Source organism: Anopheles marshallii, chromosome 2, assembly GCF_943734725.1.
Source record: "Anopheles marshallii chromosome 2, idAnoMarsDA_429_01, whole genome shotgun sequence".
NCBI classification, from domain to species: domain Eukaryota; kingdom Metazoa; phylum Arthropoda; class Insecta; order Diptera; family Culicidae; genus Anopheles; species Anopheles marshallii.
In genome coordinates this window covers 30,407,708-30,427,062 of record NC_071326.1, presented here as the reverse complement: position 1 = coordinate 30,427,062, position 19,355 = coordinate 30,407,708, and the positions used below count along the sequence as shown (strand labels likewise).

Genomic DNA, 19,355 nt, shown 5'->3' with positions numbered 1-19,355 from the left:
AGGGTAGGGTAGTGACAAATTAAAAAAAAAAAAACAGAACAACACACAGCTCATAGTGTAACCCTGCCTTGATCGTTCGGTAAGCTAAGACTGCGGGCGTGTAGTGGATGTGATCGCGAGATGAAGGGGAATGAAGTGTTGTGTCGTTGTTTGGAATTTCGAGGTTCGTTTTTTTTTCAGGTTGTTTGGAATTTCGAGGTCGGGACCATCGGGACGGAATCCTTGCAGCAGCTACCAAGCCGTGGGCAGCGAGGTGAAAGTGAACGCTCGGTTGGAATGGTTTTTGGCGCAAAACGCGGGCAGGCAAGTTCATCCAGGTAGTCCACTCGCAGCAAAAATCGGTATCCCCCCCCACCCCGGGGTTGATCAAGCAAATGAGAGAAAGATCATGAATGATTTGACATTAGTACACTGGGTCCTGTGGTTATTTTATTGTCCCATTTTCTCGTTCATAATCGCTCCACTGCTCGTGTTACCATCTCCATTTCCCAGCTGGTACCGTGCCTACCCTCCCCCCATGTGTTTGTCAGCTGTCCCTGGTACAGCTGCGGTTTCTAATAGTAGCTGGCGGTACGCAAACAATTGGTCTGATTTGTGGCGGTTAGTCATTCGTTACATAATGGATATAGGCGCATATTGAAACAAGTACATGTAAGTATGTATGCTCTTTCGCTAGTGTGTGGCTGTGTGGGTGTGCGTGTGTGTGGGTGTGCATGAAAGGGGGTGTGGAGTACAAGGATGCAGGTTGCAGGTACTCGCTTGTTGCTAGTGACAGGTGTTCTATATTAGGCATTATGAAAAGGTACACTCTTGTTTGTGCCAAGACGCAAGGATACGCCGAGGATGGAAACGTCGTTAAACACTACAACTGTGGTAACAAATGGCTACGTGCAGGGGTGTATCAATTCCAAAAAACCTATCAAACAATGCTACACTATGATCCTTGGTGTGGTAGAACATGCGGTGGCTAGCCATTACATACTACTGTTAATCACCTCTAGTACCACTACTATGGACGGCTGGACACCGCACGTGCGTGTTGACGCGGACGTGTTCTAATGCTACGACAGTAGTGTCACTAACGTTGTGACAAACTATGCTCACAGCATAAATTTGCGATTGATTGGGTTGATAATATTGTGTGTCGAAAAGACCGTGACCGTGTACTATACATTCGCTTGGGTGGCAGTATTTTGGTGTTGTGTTTGTGTGTTTGTTTGTGCTATTTTTGTTTTTTCGTTTACTCTAAGTATCATACACCGTAGTACGGTTAACTGTTTCGTTCCGACCAAACCCCCAAGCAACACATCTCACCGTTCTACACTGTACGCGATCGTAACACTACGAATGGCAGTTAGAGAGTTATTCGATTCGTTTGTTTGTTTTTCCTTCTCCCACTGTCAACGTATGGTCTCCTGTGCCATGGTTTTAACAGCTAACTGGTAACTTAGCATGTAACAGTATGCCGTATGGTAGCGGTTTAGAATACAGTTTGGTTGGTTTGTTTGGGCTTACGTATTTACACGTCAACACAGTCGTCTCATTTCGAGCAGTGAAACATGAACCTTCGCAGAAGTAGCTAACGCCTGTTACTGTTCTATGTACAAAACGCTGGGGAATAAGGATCTTGGCTACTTGGATCTTTTACCTAAAACAATTTTGCTAGCTCGTCAAAGAACCGATCTTATCGTCTGAGACATTGTTTTAATTCTGCACTGTAGCAAGCGTTAAATATTCATTCCATACTAACTGTACCTTGCCAAGGAGTCACATAAAACTAAGGGCCAACCGTTAATGGCATTTCGATGGGTTGTATACTTGGTTTTAATTTTACCACCATTATTTACTACGAGCTGGAATAAATTGGTGTTGGCCCCCAATTGTAAATTACCGAAAGTTAAAGTTTTTTGTTTTAAACTTACAAAATGTAATTTAGTCGAAAGATGCTAACCTGTTGGCTAATTTACGGCTCCATACGTTTCCCTTGCTGCGACCGCAGTCAAGACACGGTTTGCTTAATTAATTTTGTTTTGTCTAAAGCTCCCGCCACCGTTTGCTTTCTATAGCTTGAACTCAGTCCCGCCCTGCTTCTGTTTCCATTGCTCAAATGCGACGCGGTCAACGGTTGGTTTACTTACCCAAGATAGTTAGTACTACGGAATCATACACGACAGTGCCGTTCGGGTAGGTCATTCTGCACTCGTATGTACCAGCGTCATCCTTGGCCACATTGGTAAGTTGCATCTGTTTGCCCTTCATTGCAAGTCTAGCGTTCGGGGGTAGATGTTGTTCCCGGCGATTCCAGTGATACTGCGTATATGGGGACAAGCGTACAGGAACATGTGGAACGATAGTTTTGCCAAAAAAAAAAATCGTTATAACAACGACTTACCTCAACCTTAACGTAAGGTGCTCCGGGCGGTAGCTTACAATCCAACCGTATCGACGAACCCTGCACCACATTGTAGTACCGCTGGCCGGATACCGGGAGCTCTGGCATAAGTTCGTTTTCTAGCGATGTGAAGCGATTTTTCATGTGATTAGTGATGGGATTTTCAACTCACCAAGCTGATATGATGCAGAGTGAGTGAGGTGCGTTAAAGATTTTACTCTTAAGCTGACTCTGCGAAGAGTTATTCTTCGGAATTGAAACTGAAAACTAATGCATGGGTTATTGAACTCATGAGTATCAACTCATTCATGAGTGACAATGATCATCACTTTCTGTGAGTGAGTTGAATGAGTTTGACAAATCATTAGTGATCTCTGAGAGTGAGCAGTGATCGCAGATCAGCAGTGGCGGATCTAATGGTGGGCGGAGTAGGCGGCCGCCTAGAGCTTCGCCGTGTGGGGGGTTCCAAAAAAAAACCCTCCCGTTCAACAGTTAAGAAAAATGTCCAGGGCAGCCCGTTAAGGATGTTATCGGGCAGCCCGATAAGGATGTTATCGGGCAGCCCGATAAGGATGTTATCGGGCAGCCCGATAAGGATGTTATCGGGCAGCCCGATAAGGATGTTATCGGGCAGCCCGATAAGGATGTTATCGGGCAGCCCGATAAGGATGTTATCGGGCAGCCCGATAAGGATGTTATCGGGTAGCCCGATAAGGATGTTATCGGGCAGCCCGATAAGGATGTTATCGGGCAGCCCGATAAGGATGTTATCGGGCAGCCCGATAAGGATGTTATCGGGCAGCCCGATAAGGATGTTATCGGGCAGCCCGATAAGGATGTTATCGGGCAGCCCGATAAGGATGTTATCGGGCAGCCCGATAAGGATGTTATCGGGCAGCCCGATAAGGATGTTATCGGGCAGCCCGATAAGGATGTTATCGGGCAGCCCGATAAGGATGTTATCGGGCAGCCCGATAAGGATGTTATCGGGCAGCCCGATAAGGATGTTATCGGGCAGCCCGATAAGGATGTTATCGGGCAGCCCGATAAGGATGTTATCGGGCAGCCCGATAAGGATGTTATCGGGCAGCCCGATAAGGATGTTATCGGGCAGCCCGATAAGGATGTTATCGGGCAGCCCGATAAGGATGTTATCGGGCAGCCCGATAAGGATGTTATCGGGCAGCCCGATAAGGATGTTATCGGGCAGCCCGATAAGGATGTTATCGGGCAGCCCGATAAGGATGTTATCGGGCAGCCCGATAAGGATGTTATCGGGCAGCCCGATAAGGATGTTATCGGGCAGCCCGATAAGGATGTTATCGGGCAGCCCGATAAGGATGTTATCGGGCAGCCCGATAAGGATGTTATCGGGCAGCCCGATAAGGATGTTATCGGGCAGCCCGATAAGGATGTTATCGGGCAGCCCGATAAGGATGTTATCGGGCAGCCCGATAAGGATGTTATCGGGCAGCCCGATAAGGATGTTATCGGGCAGCCCGATAAGGATGTTATCGGGCAGCCCGATAAGGATGTTATCGGGCAGCCCGATAAGGATGTTATCGGGCAGCCCGATAAGGATGTTATCGGGCAGCCCGATAAGGATGTTATCGGGCAGCCCGATAAGGATGTTATCGGGCAGCCCGATAAGGATGTTATCGGGCAGCCCGATAAGGATGTTATCGGGCAGCCCGATAAGGATGTTATCGGGCAGCCCGATAAGGATGTTATCGGGCAGCCCGATAAGGATGTTATCGGGCAGCCCGATAAGGATGTTATCGGGCAGCCCGATAAGGATGTTATCGGGCAGCCCGATTAGGATGTTATCGGGCAGCCCGATAAGGATGTTATCGGGCAGCCCGATAAGGATGTTATCGGGCAGCCCGATTAGGATGTTATCGGGCAGCCCGATAAGGATGTTATCGGGCAGCCCGATAAGGATGTTATCGGGCAGCCCGATAAGGATGTTATCGGGCAGCCCGATTATGGGTCTCGTACCAACCACCTTTCTCCTCCCTCCCAGAACTGTAGTTTATGAAAACAGATCATTACCCCTGGAAGAGGTAATTAGGGGCCACAAGTGTCATTCCGCCCAGAGCCTCCAAGGGGTTTAATGCACCACTGCAGATAAGTTATATCAGCGCTTTGTGGAGTTTCGCACGAGTTTAGCTTACTCAGTATTGACCTCAACAAGCATCACCAAACATCAATTCAACATGCTTACAACAAATAAAAACCATGCTTACTGTTCACGATCACTTCCGCAACCTTCGTGGTGTTGCCGTGTACGTTCGATGCGGTGCAGTAGTACCGACCGGCATCCTCCAGCGCGATGCTGGAGAATCGCAAATAGTTTCCGTACACCTGTACCGTGCGGGGCAGCGGATAACCCTGTTCGCCGTGCCAGCGCGACTGGATCGGTTGCTCGCCCGTTATGTTGCAGTAGATGTCCACCTTATCGCCCGGTCGCACCGTCATCGGCATCGTCGGGCTGAAGGTGATCTTTGGCGGTGCAACAACATCGACCATGATGCGCACTATCGTCACCGGTTGGGAGGATACGCTCGTGTACGTGACACAATCGTACATACCGTTCGCATCGTAGCCGGTGTTTTCAATCGTCAGATTGCCACCCCGCACGATGGAACCGTACGGAAGCGGACGCCCATCGCTTCGGCGCCATTCGGTCATGGCGTTCCGGTACTCCTCGTGGCACAGCAGATGCGATTCCTCGCCGAGCACCGCCTTGTACGTGTGGAAGATCGGATACTGCGGGGAGTTTGGGCGCGGTGGTTGCGCTGGTACGCGTGACGGCGTATCGTAATCATCGTCGTACCCACCAACATCACCGCGTTTCGTGTCGACCTGCAGCGTCAGGTATTGCGAATCTTCACCGGCCGCATTCTTGGCCGTACACTCGTACGTTCCAGCATCGGTCAGCTCCGCACGGTGCAGGTTGAGCGTTACCTCACGCAACCCTTCCGTCTGTTGGCCAAAGTGGGATCGCACCGCACCGCGTGGCGGTGTTAGGGTGACCATTGGAGCCGGTTTGCCCGTTGCCGCGCAGTGAATGGTGAAGTCATCGTTCTCCGTGATCTTGTGGTATTCGTTTGGCTGCAGTGTGATGATGGGTGGCTGCAATACCTCGACAGTGGTGGAAATGACGGTCGTACCGGCAACGTTCTCCGCGCGGCACTCATACTCGCCCGCATCTTCCAGGGTGGCTTCGCGCAAACTATTTGGGGGGTGAATTGGCAAGATGCTCCATTATGGTGGCTAGTGCCGTGGATAGTAAAGCATACTTACGTTATAACACCCTCCGCGTCGTTGGTGAAGCGAGACGATAATGGCATACGATCCTTCCGGACCCAGGTGATCGTTGGGTACGGTACACCGGCGGATGCACGACAGCTAAGACGTACCGATTCTCCCACCTTGATCGATTGGGGTTCGCTCGGATAGATTTCCAGGATTGGCTTCTCTCGACCTGAAAGTATTGAGGAAGAATTGATTGGTATGCATTTTTTGTATGTTGGAACTCGATGGAATCTATTTTTTTTTTTGGGGGAACTAATCATTGTTACCGGTTATCGCTTCGAGCGCTTGTAATGAGAATAGTCACAAAATGTAAGCGTTGTTAATGCTGATAGTTCGATGAATAGCCATCACGCAATGCTTGGTACTTACGATCGATTTCTACCACGGTGTAGGCCCGATCCATGCCCTCCTCATTGTTGGCGACACAGATGTACACGCCACCGTTGCTCGGCTGCGCGTTGAAGATACGCAGCACGTTGCCACTCTGCTGGACGTTACTTTCGAACGTTTTGCCACTCAGTGTCCACTTGACGGTGGGGAACGGAGTGCCCGTCGCTTCGCAGGAAAGCGAAAAATCGGCCCCCTGCATAACGACGTAGTTCTTGTTCAGTGGATTTACCCGTGGTGCAACCCTGCGAAGATGGACGGAAGCGTTAGTATTTGTGTGTTGCGCGTTCTTTCCGGTTCGCACGTACCGGTTCGGTTCCGGAGGCAAATTATTATCGGTTATCATGACATCGACGGTCGAAGTCTTGACGCGTCCGTTCGGGAAGTACGCGGTACAGCTGTACCGACCCGTATTCTCCTGCGAGGCATGCTCGATGATAAGTATCTCATTGTTCACGTTCACATTGTACGGCAGTTGCGGTTCGCCCAGCTTGGTCCAGACGATCTGCGCGGTCGGAGAGCACCGGCAGACGAGTTGGATCTTTTCACCCGGCTGTCCGTCGAAGCTGCTGGGCGTGATTTCAATGCGTTCCAGCTCCTGCGGAGGGGATGGCGGTAGCGTCGGACCGGCGGCCGGACGTACATACACCGTCAAGATTTTGTACTCCTCGCCGACATTATTGCTGGCGCGGCAGCTGTACGTTCCGGCATCCTGCAACCGTAGCGAGTTGAACCGCAGCAGACCATCCTCGTTGACAATGTTGTACGGTAGCGGTTGGTCGACACGTTCCCACCGGATCATGGGTGTAGGATAACCGGTCGCCGTACAGCGTACCTCTGCCGGTTGGTATTCGTCCTGATCGACGAACTGTGACGATATTGTCAACGTCGGCTTGACCGGTTCTTGTTCTGTGTGTTGGGGGAAACGGAATGTCCGGGTGAATGGGATGTCTTCGGGAAGCTCAATTCGCCACTTACCGCTGACGTTGATCGTGATCTGCTTGTACACCACCTCGGCACCACTGCCCGCCTTGCACACGTACAAACCTCCATCGGTGATTTGAATGTTGGTAATCACCAGCGTTCCACGGTCTGTGTAGGCACTGTCCGGCATGCGTCCATTCATTCTGGTCCAGTGTACGTCGATTGGGTTCTACAGTAGCGCAGGCAGTGTAAGTAACATGAGCGTTACAGCAACAAATTTTAGAACCTTCGTGCTTACCTTCGTAACGATGTGATGTGCCTTACAGTCCGCACGGAAATCTTCACCAATCTCGACGATCTTAATGGAGGGTACGTTGATGATCACTTCGATCACGGGATTTCGTGGTGGTACAGTCGGACGAGTGTCGATTTCTGTACAGTGGACGAACGAGGAGATAGTCCCAAAGGTGTAGAGAAGATTAATATAGCATATAGATACATAAATGAGAACACATGTTTATTATCGTCCGTACTGGGGTTAACATTGTGCCTACTGGTGCTGGGGTTAGTCACTTGAGCAACTTAATGTAGCGTCACATTAGTAGCATCAACACATCAAACAACAGTTTGAAGACTACTTTAACTAAGTCTAACAGCTTTAGTTAGTTAGCTGATGTGTATTTTATACCTTACTGCGTAAGAAGCGATTAATATAGCGTAGAGTTAACCCAACAAGCACTTAATAAAACATAGAAAGCTCGATAAAAAACAATGGCAAAACCTTCATTCGATCGCTTGCTCTTGTAAAACACACCAATCTCGGCACCGTCATTATCACACTTGTGGTAAAGGTCGTAAAGATTGTTCTTGAGCGTGTGTGCAAAGCCATTGTTCGTGCATTTAACTGTGGTAGGAACCCTACTGTTAGCCGGTCTGCGAAACGCTGGACGGTGTGTAGATAATTCTATGCGAACGAGTGTGTTATAGATGGAGAATAAATGTTTATTATGTCGTATATTAGGATAGAGTCATGAGGTGTCAAATCAAAACGAAATAGATTGGTAAACCCAGGCACTTTCCTTACCGCCATGCAAATAACTCGTCTAGTCTATATGGTGAAGTGTCAAACTACAACAGAGTTTGTTCTTGAAATGATGCATGCGAGGCATTGATTGCATAACGCTGCTGTTTGTTTGTTTTTGTTGCGTTATAAGGGTGTGTAAAAGTGTGAAAACAGTTAAATGTGTCCCGATGTTAGGTATTATATGAGCGTAAGAAAATGTGACAGCAGGGATACCGGGGATGTCAGTTCGTTTTCCACAAACACCATTGCCAAGGGTAGAGGGGTTTCCGTTACTTACGATTGTCACAATTATCTCCACTGTATCCTTCCCGACAGTTGCACACCACAACACCGCGGTTGTCCATCTGACAGGAGTCAGAATTATCACGGTTGCATGGGCAGGGTTTACATGCGCCCAGAAGTCCGGCCGAACGATCGTAAATGTCACGATAGTGCAGGTCCTCGCATTGCTGCAAATTGCATGTTTTAAATTAAATTATATCTACTGCCAGCTCGATTGTAAGACAGAAATGTTCATGCTAGCTTTCCTACCTCACAACTTGTTCCACGGTAACCCTTTGGACAGCGGCACATTTCGACCTCACTGGCACGTGTGCCGGTTGGCGTGGGAATTGCCGTGCCGAGTGTAATATCACTCAACTTGGATACCCTGGTCGATTCCTTAGTGGTTGCCCGTATCAGTATGTGATCCAGGTTGGCTAACACCGTCAGCAGATCGCCTCTGGACGCGGGGTACGAATTTCTCCGGTTGGTCACAGTCCATTTACGCTCCAGCAGCGGCACGGTGACGGTCTGAAACAAATTCCCAACCAACGTTACGTGCTGCACATTTTATGTCGCTTTTGCACCCATTCCCAGTACTTACACCGTCCTCGTGGTAATCGCGTTGAGACGACCAGGACAGTTTCATACCACTGCCGATCAGTATCACGTCCTGGTCGGGCTGTGGTCGGCCACCGTCGACGTATTGCGTGAAGGTAAGGTTGGCACCGTACGATAGAACCTGATTGCCAAGCACTATGTGGGGTAAGCTCCAGTAGTAAGTCTCACGATCACGGAACGTGTAACTGATCTCGTTGATGCTCTGGTTGATTTTGAAGTTTTTGCTCACCATCAGCTTGCCATCGCGATCGGTCAGCGTGATCGTGTTATCGAACATGTCCACCAGCACTGGCAGCTCCTCGCGGTACATATTCGAGCTGCCGCACGCTTTCGTTACACCGGAACAGAAACACTCCAAGCACCCGGTGTCGTGCTGTTCGCTCAGACCGAACGAACCCTCGCGACACTGATCGCATCGGCGTCCCTCGACCAGCCGCTTGCACTCGCAGCCACGCTGACAACTGCCAGTGAAACCGCGCACGTCACACTCCCGACAGTCGAACGCTTGGTCGGGTCTGCTGAGCGTACAGTCGTACGGTGTACCGACGGTCGCGTTGCCCGTGTACGGTGGACGACACAACTCGCAGTTGTTACCGTACGTGTTATCGCGACAGTTCATACAGACGCCGGTCTGCGCGTCGCACTCTTCCGAATGCCCGTTGCACGAGCATGGCTCGCACAGTCCGAGATAAATTCCCTGCTCGCCCTTGAAGTAGCCGGGCGCACAGTCTTCACACGACAGCCCGATGAAACCGACCGGGCACTGACACTGCTCGACAGGCCAGGCGCGAACGCCACTGCCGTACGGTGTGTCCCGCGCAATGTCGAGGCTTACGTGCGAAAGGGCCGCTTCGTTGGAAACCGTGTTGTACGTTGCCTTGATGAAGATATCACTAACGTTCGCTAGTGCCATAAGCAGATACTCCCGGTTGACGGTGTTGCCGTCCTCATAGTTTTGCCACTCATCCTCTACGATCGCAACCGAATGTGTGCTCGAGCCGTACGGTGAGATGCCGTTGCTGGTTCGATAGTGATGTAGCTTAATTTTGTTACCCTGTAGCGACCCGATCGGATAAAAAATTAATTAGCGACATAAAATGAGATAAACAGCCCCGAACACTTACGCTGTGCAGTACGACGTCCGGAGAGTTGTTACGCGAAACACCACCAGACGAGTGGGGAGTGTAGCGCAGGGTGTAATTCAGTGTGCCACCGAACGAGGTAAGCTTATTTCCCAAGAACCTGTAAGGAGGAGTTAAAACAACAAGAAGGTTACCACGGGAGGTTGTAATATGTCTACTTGATACGTACTGGGTTGGGAGCCTCCAGTAGAAGGTATCATCGCTGGCACCGAAGCTACGGTACACGATCTCTCTGTTTGAAATTGGCAGGGCGTGCGCAACAACCGACGGTTTGTTATAGTCCGATATCAGCGAGAACCCTGACCGACCGTCAGCGAACGACGCTTGGATGGTGTCGCGCGTCCAGGTCGTACTGCTGCACTGGTTCACCACGCCCATGCAGAAGCAATCAATGCAGCCCTTATCGTACATGTGAAAGTAGTGGTTTTCGCACCGATCGCAGTACGCACCCTCAACGCCCGACTTGCAATAACACCGACCATCCGAGCCGACGGTTTCCGTACCGAGGGCATTGCAGTTCGAGACGGGCCTGGGGAAACATCCTTCGCCGAGCGGATTGCCGACGTAACCCACGTCACACTCCATGCACCGTTCGCCTGCATACCCACGGTCACACTTGCATACCACATTGTCCCGGCTGTCCAGATAGCAGGAGCGGGCCCTTGACTTTTCACCCGCAACCGGACAGGGGCACGGTGAGCAGGGAATGCCACGATTTGGATCCCCATAGTATCCGGGACGACATTCTTCCGCGCGCGGCACACAGCGTCCCAGCCACGGTCCGCTGCTCTGTCGCACATAGCCGTGCTCACAGCTTTCGCACGACAGCCCACGGTATCCCGGTGGACAGCGGCACTCTTCCACCAGCGAAGCTGAGCCAAGTCCGCGGTCGTCATGGGCGGCTGAATCCATCATGACGTTCACCAGCTCAATGTTACGCTCGATTCCGTCCACGTACTGCATACGTATCAGAATGCTTTCGATGCTGGCCAGCACCATCATAATATCCTCGCGGGTAGCTTGCGTACGATCCGCACGCTCCCAGTTGCTAGGAAGCAAACTGACCGAAACGTGGTTTTTAATATCCGGATAGAACGTGCCACTATGCCAGTGTACCAGAGTCATTCCATTGCCCTGAAAAAAAGGAATTTGTATGTAAAAAAGCACTTCAACGAAGTTGGGGCGAATTCGTATTGTTGCCGTTCGTACCTTAAGTATCACATCTGGAGCATTCACGGGACGGCCAGTGCCATCGTACTCGACATCATAGCGAATGGAGCCACCGTACGATTTAAGCTGATTGCCCTTGTACTCCTCCGGTAGCGAATAGTACGGGACGCGACGCCCTGGGACAAGATTAGTGAGGCGCAGTTGTACACCGTGGCGCTGTGCGGTGAGGTTGTGATTTTCGAACTCGCCCACTACCAACTCTCTGCGACCACTCCACGGTCCTTCCACACCGACGATCGTCAGCGATGATACTGGTGGTTTTAGCTGCGAACAAACAAAAAAATGTCAAATTATCAAACCGGGTCGAATTCGTGCCAAACGGAAGCTCGCCAGGTCGCCGGGTTACTTACGGCGTACGTGTACAGATCGGCACTGCTGCAAGTGGTGGACACACCGAAGCAGAAGCAGTTGATACAGTCAGTCGGATTGCGCGCCTTGTTGTTGAAGGTGCCCTGCTGGCAAACAGGACCACTGCCCGTTACGATGACGATTGTGTCGGGTGACACGAAGTGCGTGCCCATCGTGTTGATGATCTCGCACGAGTACGCCCCGGAGTCGATCGGTTGCATATCCTCGCAGGTCAACCGGCCCAAACCTTGATCACTGCGCGATTTGCACTTCTGCGGCACGTGTCCCCAGTTCAGTCGCCACACGATCAACGGTACCGGAACGCCGGTAGCGCGGCACGTAATGTTCAGTATACCGCCGGCCGGAATGGTGAGTGACGGTGGCGGTGGCAGAATCACCGACGGTGCCACTGTAGGGTTGAACAATGGGGTGGGGTTAAAATGGTTAAAACAGTTCTCCCGTCAAGGCACGCAATCCAGTACTTACTGCAACCAACTTCGTCCGATTTGTCCGGACAGTCTGGGTGCGTGTCGCACTGGAATGACTTCGGAATGCATTGGCCGGAACGGCACTGGAACTCGTCGTATCGGCAGGGTGCATCGGGCGCTAGTGTGGCGCAGTTTTCTTCGTCCGAACCGTCACCACAGTCCTGCTCACCGTCGCACAACCATGTCTTGAGTACGCACTTACTGTTGCGGCATTTGAACTGGTTCGGTTCGCACTGCTGGTACGGGCTGCAGCCCGTCTCATCGGAACCATCGTTGCAGTCACGATTACCGTCGCAAATCTGGGTCTTTAGAATGCAGTCACCGTTCATGCAGGTCGCTTCGTGAACCGCGCACGCTGTCGGTGGTCGTTGGTAGTTGTCTGATTGCAAAGAAATGGTTCACAAATGTTAGCGCAATTGAAACAACCGTGCAATCCGCGTGTATCTTTTTTCTTTGCCATCTAAAACGGAGCATCTTATTGTGGATGTGAATATTCGTACTAACCGGGTTTCAACAAATCACGAACGTAAGATCGTGATAGGAAGCATGAAATGGACGGATATTGGTTTAGAAACTCGCAAGATAGCACCTTTCAGACACTTTCAGTTTACCTGTTCCATAAAATTTGAAGCCTATATGTGGCACTGGCCCATACTTTAAGGCGCTGTACCAAAGCTTACTATACTTCACATTCCATGCTGATGCTCCAATCGGCATAAGGTGAGAAATGATGTACAGTTTCATAAAGAATTTTATAAAAAATGCAGCTTTTTCCTGGTTGTAAATCAGTTCGCATAATGTTTGAGCTTACTTACATCGTTCGACAGTGAGATGTACCGTCTTGCTGCTTCCGGGTGTTGATTTCGAATAGCCGACGGCCTCACACACGTATTCCCCATTGTGATCGATCTAATCAAAGGTGATTGGAAGTATTGTATAGTATCATTCGAGATAGAAACTTTTTTGAGGATGACAACTAACCCGAATGTTCGGTATTTCCAGACGGCCGTTCATGTCTCGCGTGCCGGGCGGCAACGGTTGGCCATTTCCGCGCACCCATCTAACCTTGGCGTGCATTGGGCCTTCATCGCGACATTGGAATACGACTTCGTTGCCTGCAATGGCGTGAAAGATGCATCAGTGGCTGAAGAACCGAAACCACTCTAACCAGATTATGGTGCATTATTTCATGAAAATGTTTTACAATGTTTGTTTGTTTTTCTAATCATATGAACAAATAAGATGTTTTTATTAAAGTATCGAATAACTTTGATTACAAATTCATGGTTTCACAAACTTTTATGATTTTTTTTATGTAATGTGAGCATATATACAAGATCTAATGGAGATATCAAACACAAAACTAAATTTGTTTGAAAATTTTATGAAAACAGTGATTAAGATTCATGGGAATGTGTGTAATATTTTACGAAGCAATTTAGTTATCAAAATCATCAGTTTAGTATCAACTATTTTTTAACAAATTAATTCGTTTAAACACGGATAAAGACCCGTGAAGCGCACTAAAAAAAAATAAAAACAACATTGCGAAGATGGAAAGAAATTATTACAACTTTCCTTTATTTTAAGAGAAATATTGTGAACAAGTAATTGTGTTTTTAAAACAATAAAATACGTACGCTTTTGTTTTAAACATATTTTTTCTTAACTTATTCACACAAAAAAGTAAAAGAAGCAACTTTATTTCATTAAAACGTTAATTTTGCAAAGAATATAATAGAGCTAACTTTGCAACATAACTAAAACTAATAAGCGTGCTATTTAAAACGATACAGTTACTGTGAAACTAACGCCATGCAGAGATCATGCAAAAAGAAAGGTAGAATAAAAACATGCTCTCGGTTTACGACTTTACCGTCGGTAGTGAAACTTACCCTCCACAATTTCCTCTTTTCATTGCAAGCAAGTGATTAGAAAGCGTATAAAAATGGAAGAAGATAGCGTTATAGTAAAGCACAGGTAGACAACAGGCTTTAAAAAGGGATAGTTTTTGGGAGCTAGGAAGTGTACAGCACAGCAAAAAACACGGGAATGGTAAATTTGAAGCACACATAAATACAGTAAGAAAATCCCATCGCTCTGAACCGATGGAGCTTTCAGGCCACACTGCTACTTTCCGTTTCCGGCTTTCGGTTGCGCGAGCGCTTCACTACTTACTTTCTTTGATCGTTTGTTCATCGGGGTAGGTCCTAAGGGTTAGCCTTGGTTGATCGAACGGCGGTGGTGGGACGTCTAGGTAGAAGTTGGGCAGTGGAAGGAACAAGAACAAACAAATGGCAATTAGCATCGCTACATTAACAACTGTTCAACACTACTCCTTCCGGTGGTTGACATCTGTGCCGAATTGCAGTTTAACGTACGTAGGTAGAAAGCGATCAGTGTGATACTGCTATTAGACAAACTCACACATCATTCACTAATTGGTTGTTTGTTTTAGTTCGAATTTTGTAACGCAGAACAAAACGCAGACAATATCATTTGGTTAATGAAATCCGGCTGTAACTCCAGGAACGCTGTTTAAATGTGTTGTTTTGGGTTGAGTGAATCAAAAAGCTACTGTTTTCGTAAATTAGCGTATGGTACGGATACAAACCAGTGAAGTGTGTCGAATATAACTACCAGAATAGCGTGAATCTTGTTTTGATTTTCAAGCATTTAATGTACTGTTTTGGTAAGAAATTGATTAAGTATGTTTATTAGAAAAACTAAGAGTATACTGATAAGTCATAATTTAAAAATGTTGTCCATTATCATCAGTAACATTCAGTGAAGCTCCATTTGCAGCTTCCCATTGTCACTCAGGCACTCACACAAACTCATTTTAGTAGTGGTTTAAAAAGTATGTAAAGTTTCATTACCAATCAAAATTAGTGAAACGCTGTTAGGTGGTGGTGAACAACAACCCAAAGCATATAAGCATCAAGAAGCCGCGGGTACCGCGCGGCTCACAGCCACGGCACTTACATTGGAATTCATCGGTACAATCAAGCTCATCGCTTGTATCGTATGGACAGTCTACCCTTCCGTTACATTTCAACGCCATTGCGATGCAAGGACCGTTCTCGCATCGGAATTTGTTCGGACCGCAGCTGTCTGTATGGGTGATGATGGATGCGTATGATGGGGACGTAGTTCGAGTGGAACCGAATGTCGGAGTGATGTCGTAGAAGATAGATAGGCAGATATCAGCGCTCGGTTTAGATTTTTACCAAACAAAGTAAGATCAAAACGATCCAAGATACACCCAATCAAGGTGCCAACAGAAGAGTCAAGCATAGTGATAGAGGGAAATTGGGTATGTCAGTACACATAGAAACACTCCGGGAATGTAATGGAATAACTTACAGCAGCTCAACTCATCACTACGATCCGCACAATCGTACCGACGATCGCATCGTTGTTCGAGCCGGATGCACTGCCCATCGTGGCATTTCCATTCGTTGGACCTGCAGCCAACCGGCCCTATAATGCCCATTTCGACGACGTGTGGAAGTGTGAGGATATGCGTCAAAAAAGATTGACCGAATGAAATGAGGTTTTTGGCGTGTGGTGTATGTGGTGTATGAAAAGAAAATGATAATTAAAGATTAAACGAAATTAAATGAACATAAAATAAAAACAATCATACACGGCAACAGTATAACAGTCCGGCAGATAGTGAATCATTGTACCATTGTTTCAATGAAGCCTACGTCAAATGTGTATCACCCATCGCCGTACGATACTTACTGCAGTCTCTCTCATCTGATCCATCGGCACAATCGATGCGCTGATCGCAACGACGACTGTTGTCGATACATTGGCCAGTACCACAACGGAACTCGTCCCTTGCGCACGAACCTGCCGGGCGATATGAAACGATATGGTCAACTGATTGCAAATAAAAAAGACGCAAAGGTTTTGCGATCACGTACAGTTTCGCTCATCGGATCCATCCGCACAGTCGGTGCGTCTGTTGCACACTTGGTGGCTGGGTATGCAAAGACCATCGCCGCATGTGAATTCATTCGATCGGCAGGCTAAAAATTGAAGAACATGGATTTGTATTACCGCACAATGGTGCTGTTTGCTTCAATCATTGACTAGCATAAGGATTAAACTAACAATCAAAAGTATAAGCAAGGTAACCTTTTTTTTTAATTGAATTTAGAGAGATGCTAACACCTTGAAGAGCATGCTTATATAAATAAGAGTGTTTGAAATAGGTAGTACATGCATACAATATAAAAATCACCTAACCACTAAGACAAAAAGAGGAGATATTTTTGATAACTCAAAGCAAGTCTATTCAGAGTCCTTTCCTTTCCTTCTCTCGTTTTTAAACTTAGATAAGTGTAATTAAAAAAATCGAACCGTACAACTACTACTATTGAATGTACTTAAAGCAAAACAAATACGAATAATCTTCGACGGATTGGACAGATGAAGTTAGCATTAACAAAAAAACAACCCAAAAAAAAGGTCTAAAGACGAAACAGAGAGGAGGTTAAGTAACGTGTAGGTACTATTATTAACCGAAACAGTTCTGCTCGTCCGAGAAATCTTTGCAGTCGTAGAAACTGTCACACCGCAGCGAGATGTCAATGCAATAGTGCCCATCTAAGCAGGTGAACTCAGTATCATTGCAGGTGCCTGCACGGGTGCATTTGGTGCCGGTGCGTTGGGTGTGGTGGCGATAGTGCGGATAGTGCCCACGTACGCGAAGGTTTACGTGGCATATAGATACAATAGGTTAGTGGTAGAGTTGGTGTGGTTGGTGCGGGGCGGGAGAAAGAAAAAAACCCAAATGGCAGAGAAAGATAGAAAGAAAAAATAGATTAAAGCTGTTTTGTCTACACTATGCGGAGTGTAGTAGTGTTTCCGCACACTAGGGCTAGTTGGTTTTCTGATCAACGTTTCTACGTTAAAACTACGCAGTGTGCCAAGGCTTTATAGTGCTGGACGTATAGTGTATCGGTTAATGCACAGTGAACACATGATCCGATATTTGCATCGGTAAAATAAAAAAATACGTACGACAGTTCTGCTCGTCGTACGCGTCGGCACAGTCGCGTACTCCATCACACCGCTGCGAATGTCTGTAGCAACTACCATCCGGACACTGAAGCTCGTCGCAACGCTGCGAAACCGGAATACAAGTGAAGCATTAGTTCCCAGTTCATAGTTCCACCGTTCGACGGCAACATTACCTGCTGGGGCAAACTTGGACAGTCCAGCTCGTCCGTACCGTCCGAGCAATCTTCATGGCCGTCGCATCTGCGATATTCTTCGAGGCATCTGTTATCACAGTACACCTCGTCCTCGCGGCATGGATCGTTGTTGTTTCCTTTGAAGGGAAAAGGTGTAACACCAGAAATATAGGTTACGTTTTTCATATCGCCTGTTTGGCCCCCAAGGCCACCCCACAAACGATACGCCCCCGTTTGGACTGGTGTCGTTCGACTGTTTGTTTCGGATCGGAGATAATAAATTCGTTTTTCCGGAGATTCAATCGTTTCAGCGTGTTCAAACAATTATTAAAACAAACATTTATAATGTTAGCAACGGGTGGATTGTACTGAGCGGTTATTCACTACAAGATCATAGAAGCTGGACGTGAATAAAAAAGAGCGGTAGCTGAAACGCATGTGTACGCACTATCGCGCGTTTAGCATGAGTGAATATGTGCTCTGCGGCTATTTTTCGATCACTTCAGTGCTGTGGAGTGTGGTTAGTGCTAACGAATCGCCACCTACCTTGGTGCTCGCAGTCGTGCTCGTCAGAGCCATCGGTACAATCGTATGCCTGATCGCAGCGGAAATCCTTGTTTATGCATAAGCCATTTCTACACTGCCACTCGTACTGATTGCAGTTCGTATTGTTGTCTGCAGATGTGAGGTGTGTCAAAAAAAAAAGAGGAAGAAGCAAATGGCAAATGGGCATTGATCGAAGGTAAATATGTGGCAGAGCAAATACAAAATCTAGTGCGCGTGTTGAAGAATTAAATAAGCGCACCCCAAAACCACGTTGACGAATAGATTGGTGGTGCTATTAGCGTACGTGAAGATTACCCATGTACTACCTACGTTTTACTTGCCGTACCATGGCGAAGGGGGAAACATTTCACTACTAAATGCGTGTAAATTCAAGCGAAGTTAGTTGATGCTACATACACACGTTAGTGAAGAACACACATAAATCCCATATAGACACTTACTACAGTCAAGCTCGTCACTACCGTCGCTACAGTGCGGTTCCCCATCACAATAGTGTTCCGACAGAATGCATTGCTTGTTCTTGCAACTGTTTAGTGCGTGCAGGTGTAATGTGGACGATTGTACAAATGATAGAAGAGGTGTGCACACATATACAGACAGATATATACACCGTGACGGTCGCCATCATCAGCGGACCCCAGAGTTCGACAGAGAATGGCGGAGGAAGTTGAAGATTCAGAAAAAAAAGAAGAGAACAGAACGTCAGCAAATTATGTACAGTGGCGGATGGGTGCGCACTGGGTCGCCACACATCCTAATGCTGGGGTTGTTTAAACGCATCCGTTGGCGGTTGGAACCATTTCCTCACACAACCCAAAACGGAAAAGACGGGCACACACTTACTGGAACGTATCGCCATTGCAGACGATACAGTTTTGCTCATCGCTGCCATCCATACAATCGGGTATACCGTTGCAGAAGGCCTGCATCTCGTAACACTGGCCATCGCACGAGAACTCGTCGGAGCTACACGCATCTGTGATTTGGTTTGGGTGTTTTTTTTTTCAAGAATGGCAGAACAGTGATTAGATTCAGAAAGTGGTGACGGATAAGGATAGTTTATACTTTCAAGTTGATTAGGGAAACAAACAATTTTGTTGGCATCACTGCAAACTGAAAGCTTTCACAAATGCTGTGGCTTGTTGGTGCTTTTTTATTGTTATAATGCAACAAAGCTTTCCATTTTCGCAAGGTACGTGTTAGTTTCTTGGGAAATCACAAAACAAAAATGGAAGTTAAACAGTGAAAAGTTCATTGGTACACGTTTCAGTACCGGTGGTCATCAATAGCAAAAAGCAAAGGATTTGGTTATATCGCATTGAAGCTCAACGCTACCGTAAGACACAAACCTGCAGTTAAGGGTGAACGTTATGCCATTAGGTT

The 19,355-nt window shown here is 47.6% G+C and overlaps 1 protein-coding gene across 1 annotated transcript in view; it reads right to left on the bottom strand.

Annotated features, from left to right (window-relative positions):
- Window positions 1–19,355, bottom strand: part of LOC128718903 (basement membrane-specific heparan sulfate proteoglycan core protein) — a 93,268-nt gene that overhangs the window by 9,590 nt on the left and 64,323 nt on the right. The window contains exons 15-46 of the mRNA XM_053812518.1: window positions 18,816–18,948; window positions 18,413–18,498; window positions 17,952–18,080; window positions 17,406–17,542; window positions 17,233–17,335; window positions 16,131–16,235; window positions 15,946–16,056; window positions 15,562–15,678; window positions 15,181–15,309; window positions 14,374–14,448; window positions 14,091–14,105; window positions 13,177–13,310; window positions 13,011–13,104; window positions 12,194–12,574; window positions 11,710–12,116; window positions 11,339–11,623; window positions 10,299–11,263; window positions 10,112–10,229; window positions 8,971–10,041; window positions 8,637–8,897; window positions 8,383–8,554; window positions 7,803–7,985; window positions 7,320–7,453; window positions 7,076–7,250; window positions 6,406–7,006; window positions 6,080–6,342; window positions 5,699–5,879; window positions 4,639–5,627; window positions 2,393–2,511; window positions 2,139–2,310; window positions 465–479; window positions 413–418 (exon numbers count right to left, since the gene is read on the bottom strand). Coding sequence (XP_053668493.1) covers window positions 413–418; window positions 465–479; window positions 2,139–2,310; window positions 2,393–2,511; window positions 4,639–5,627; window positions 5,699–5,879; window positions 6,080–6,342; window positions 6,406–7,006; window positions 7,076–7,250; window positions 7,320–7,453; window positions 7,803–7,985; window positions 8,383–8,554; window positions 8,637–8,897; window positions 8,971–10,041; window positions 10,112–10,229; window positions 10,299–11,263; window positions 11,339–11,623; window positions 11,710–12,116; window positions 12,194–12,574; window positions 13,011–13,104; window positions 13,177–13,310; window positions 14,091–14,105; window positions 14,374–14,448; window positions 15,181–15,309; window positions 15,562–15,678; window positions 15,946–16,056; window positions 16,131–16,235; window positions 17,233–17,335; window positions 17,406–17,542; window positions 17,952–18,080; window positions 18,413–18,498; window positions 18,816–18,948 — 7,866 coding nt within the window. The remainder of the gene's footprint in view (window positions 1–412; window positions 419–464; window positions 480–2,138; window positions 2,311–2,392; window positions 2,512–4,638; window positions 5,628–5,698; window positions 5,880–6,079; window positions 6,343–6,405; window positions 7,007–7,075; window positions 7,251–7,319; window positions 7,454–7,802; window positions 7,986–8,382; window positions 8,555–8,636; window positions 8,898–8,970; window positions 10,042–10,111; window positions 10,230–10,298; window positions 11,264–11,338; window positions 11,624–11,709; window positions 12,117–12,193; window positions 12,575–13,010; window positions 13,105–13,176; window positions 13,311–14,090; window positions 14,106–14,373; window positions 14,449–15,180; window positions 15,310–15,561; window positions 15,679–15,945; window positions 16,057–16,130; window positions 16,236–17,232; window positions 17,336–17,405; window positions 17,543–17,951; window positions 18,081–18,412; window positions 18,499–18,815; window positions 18,949–19,355) is intronic.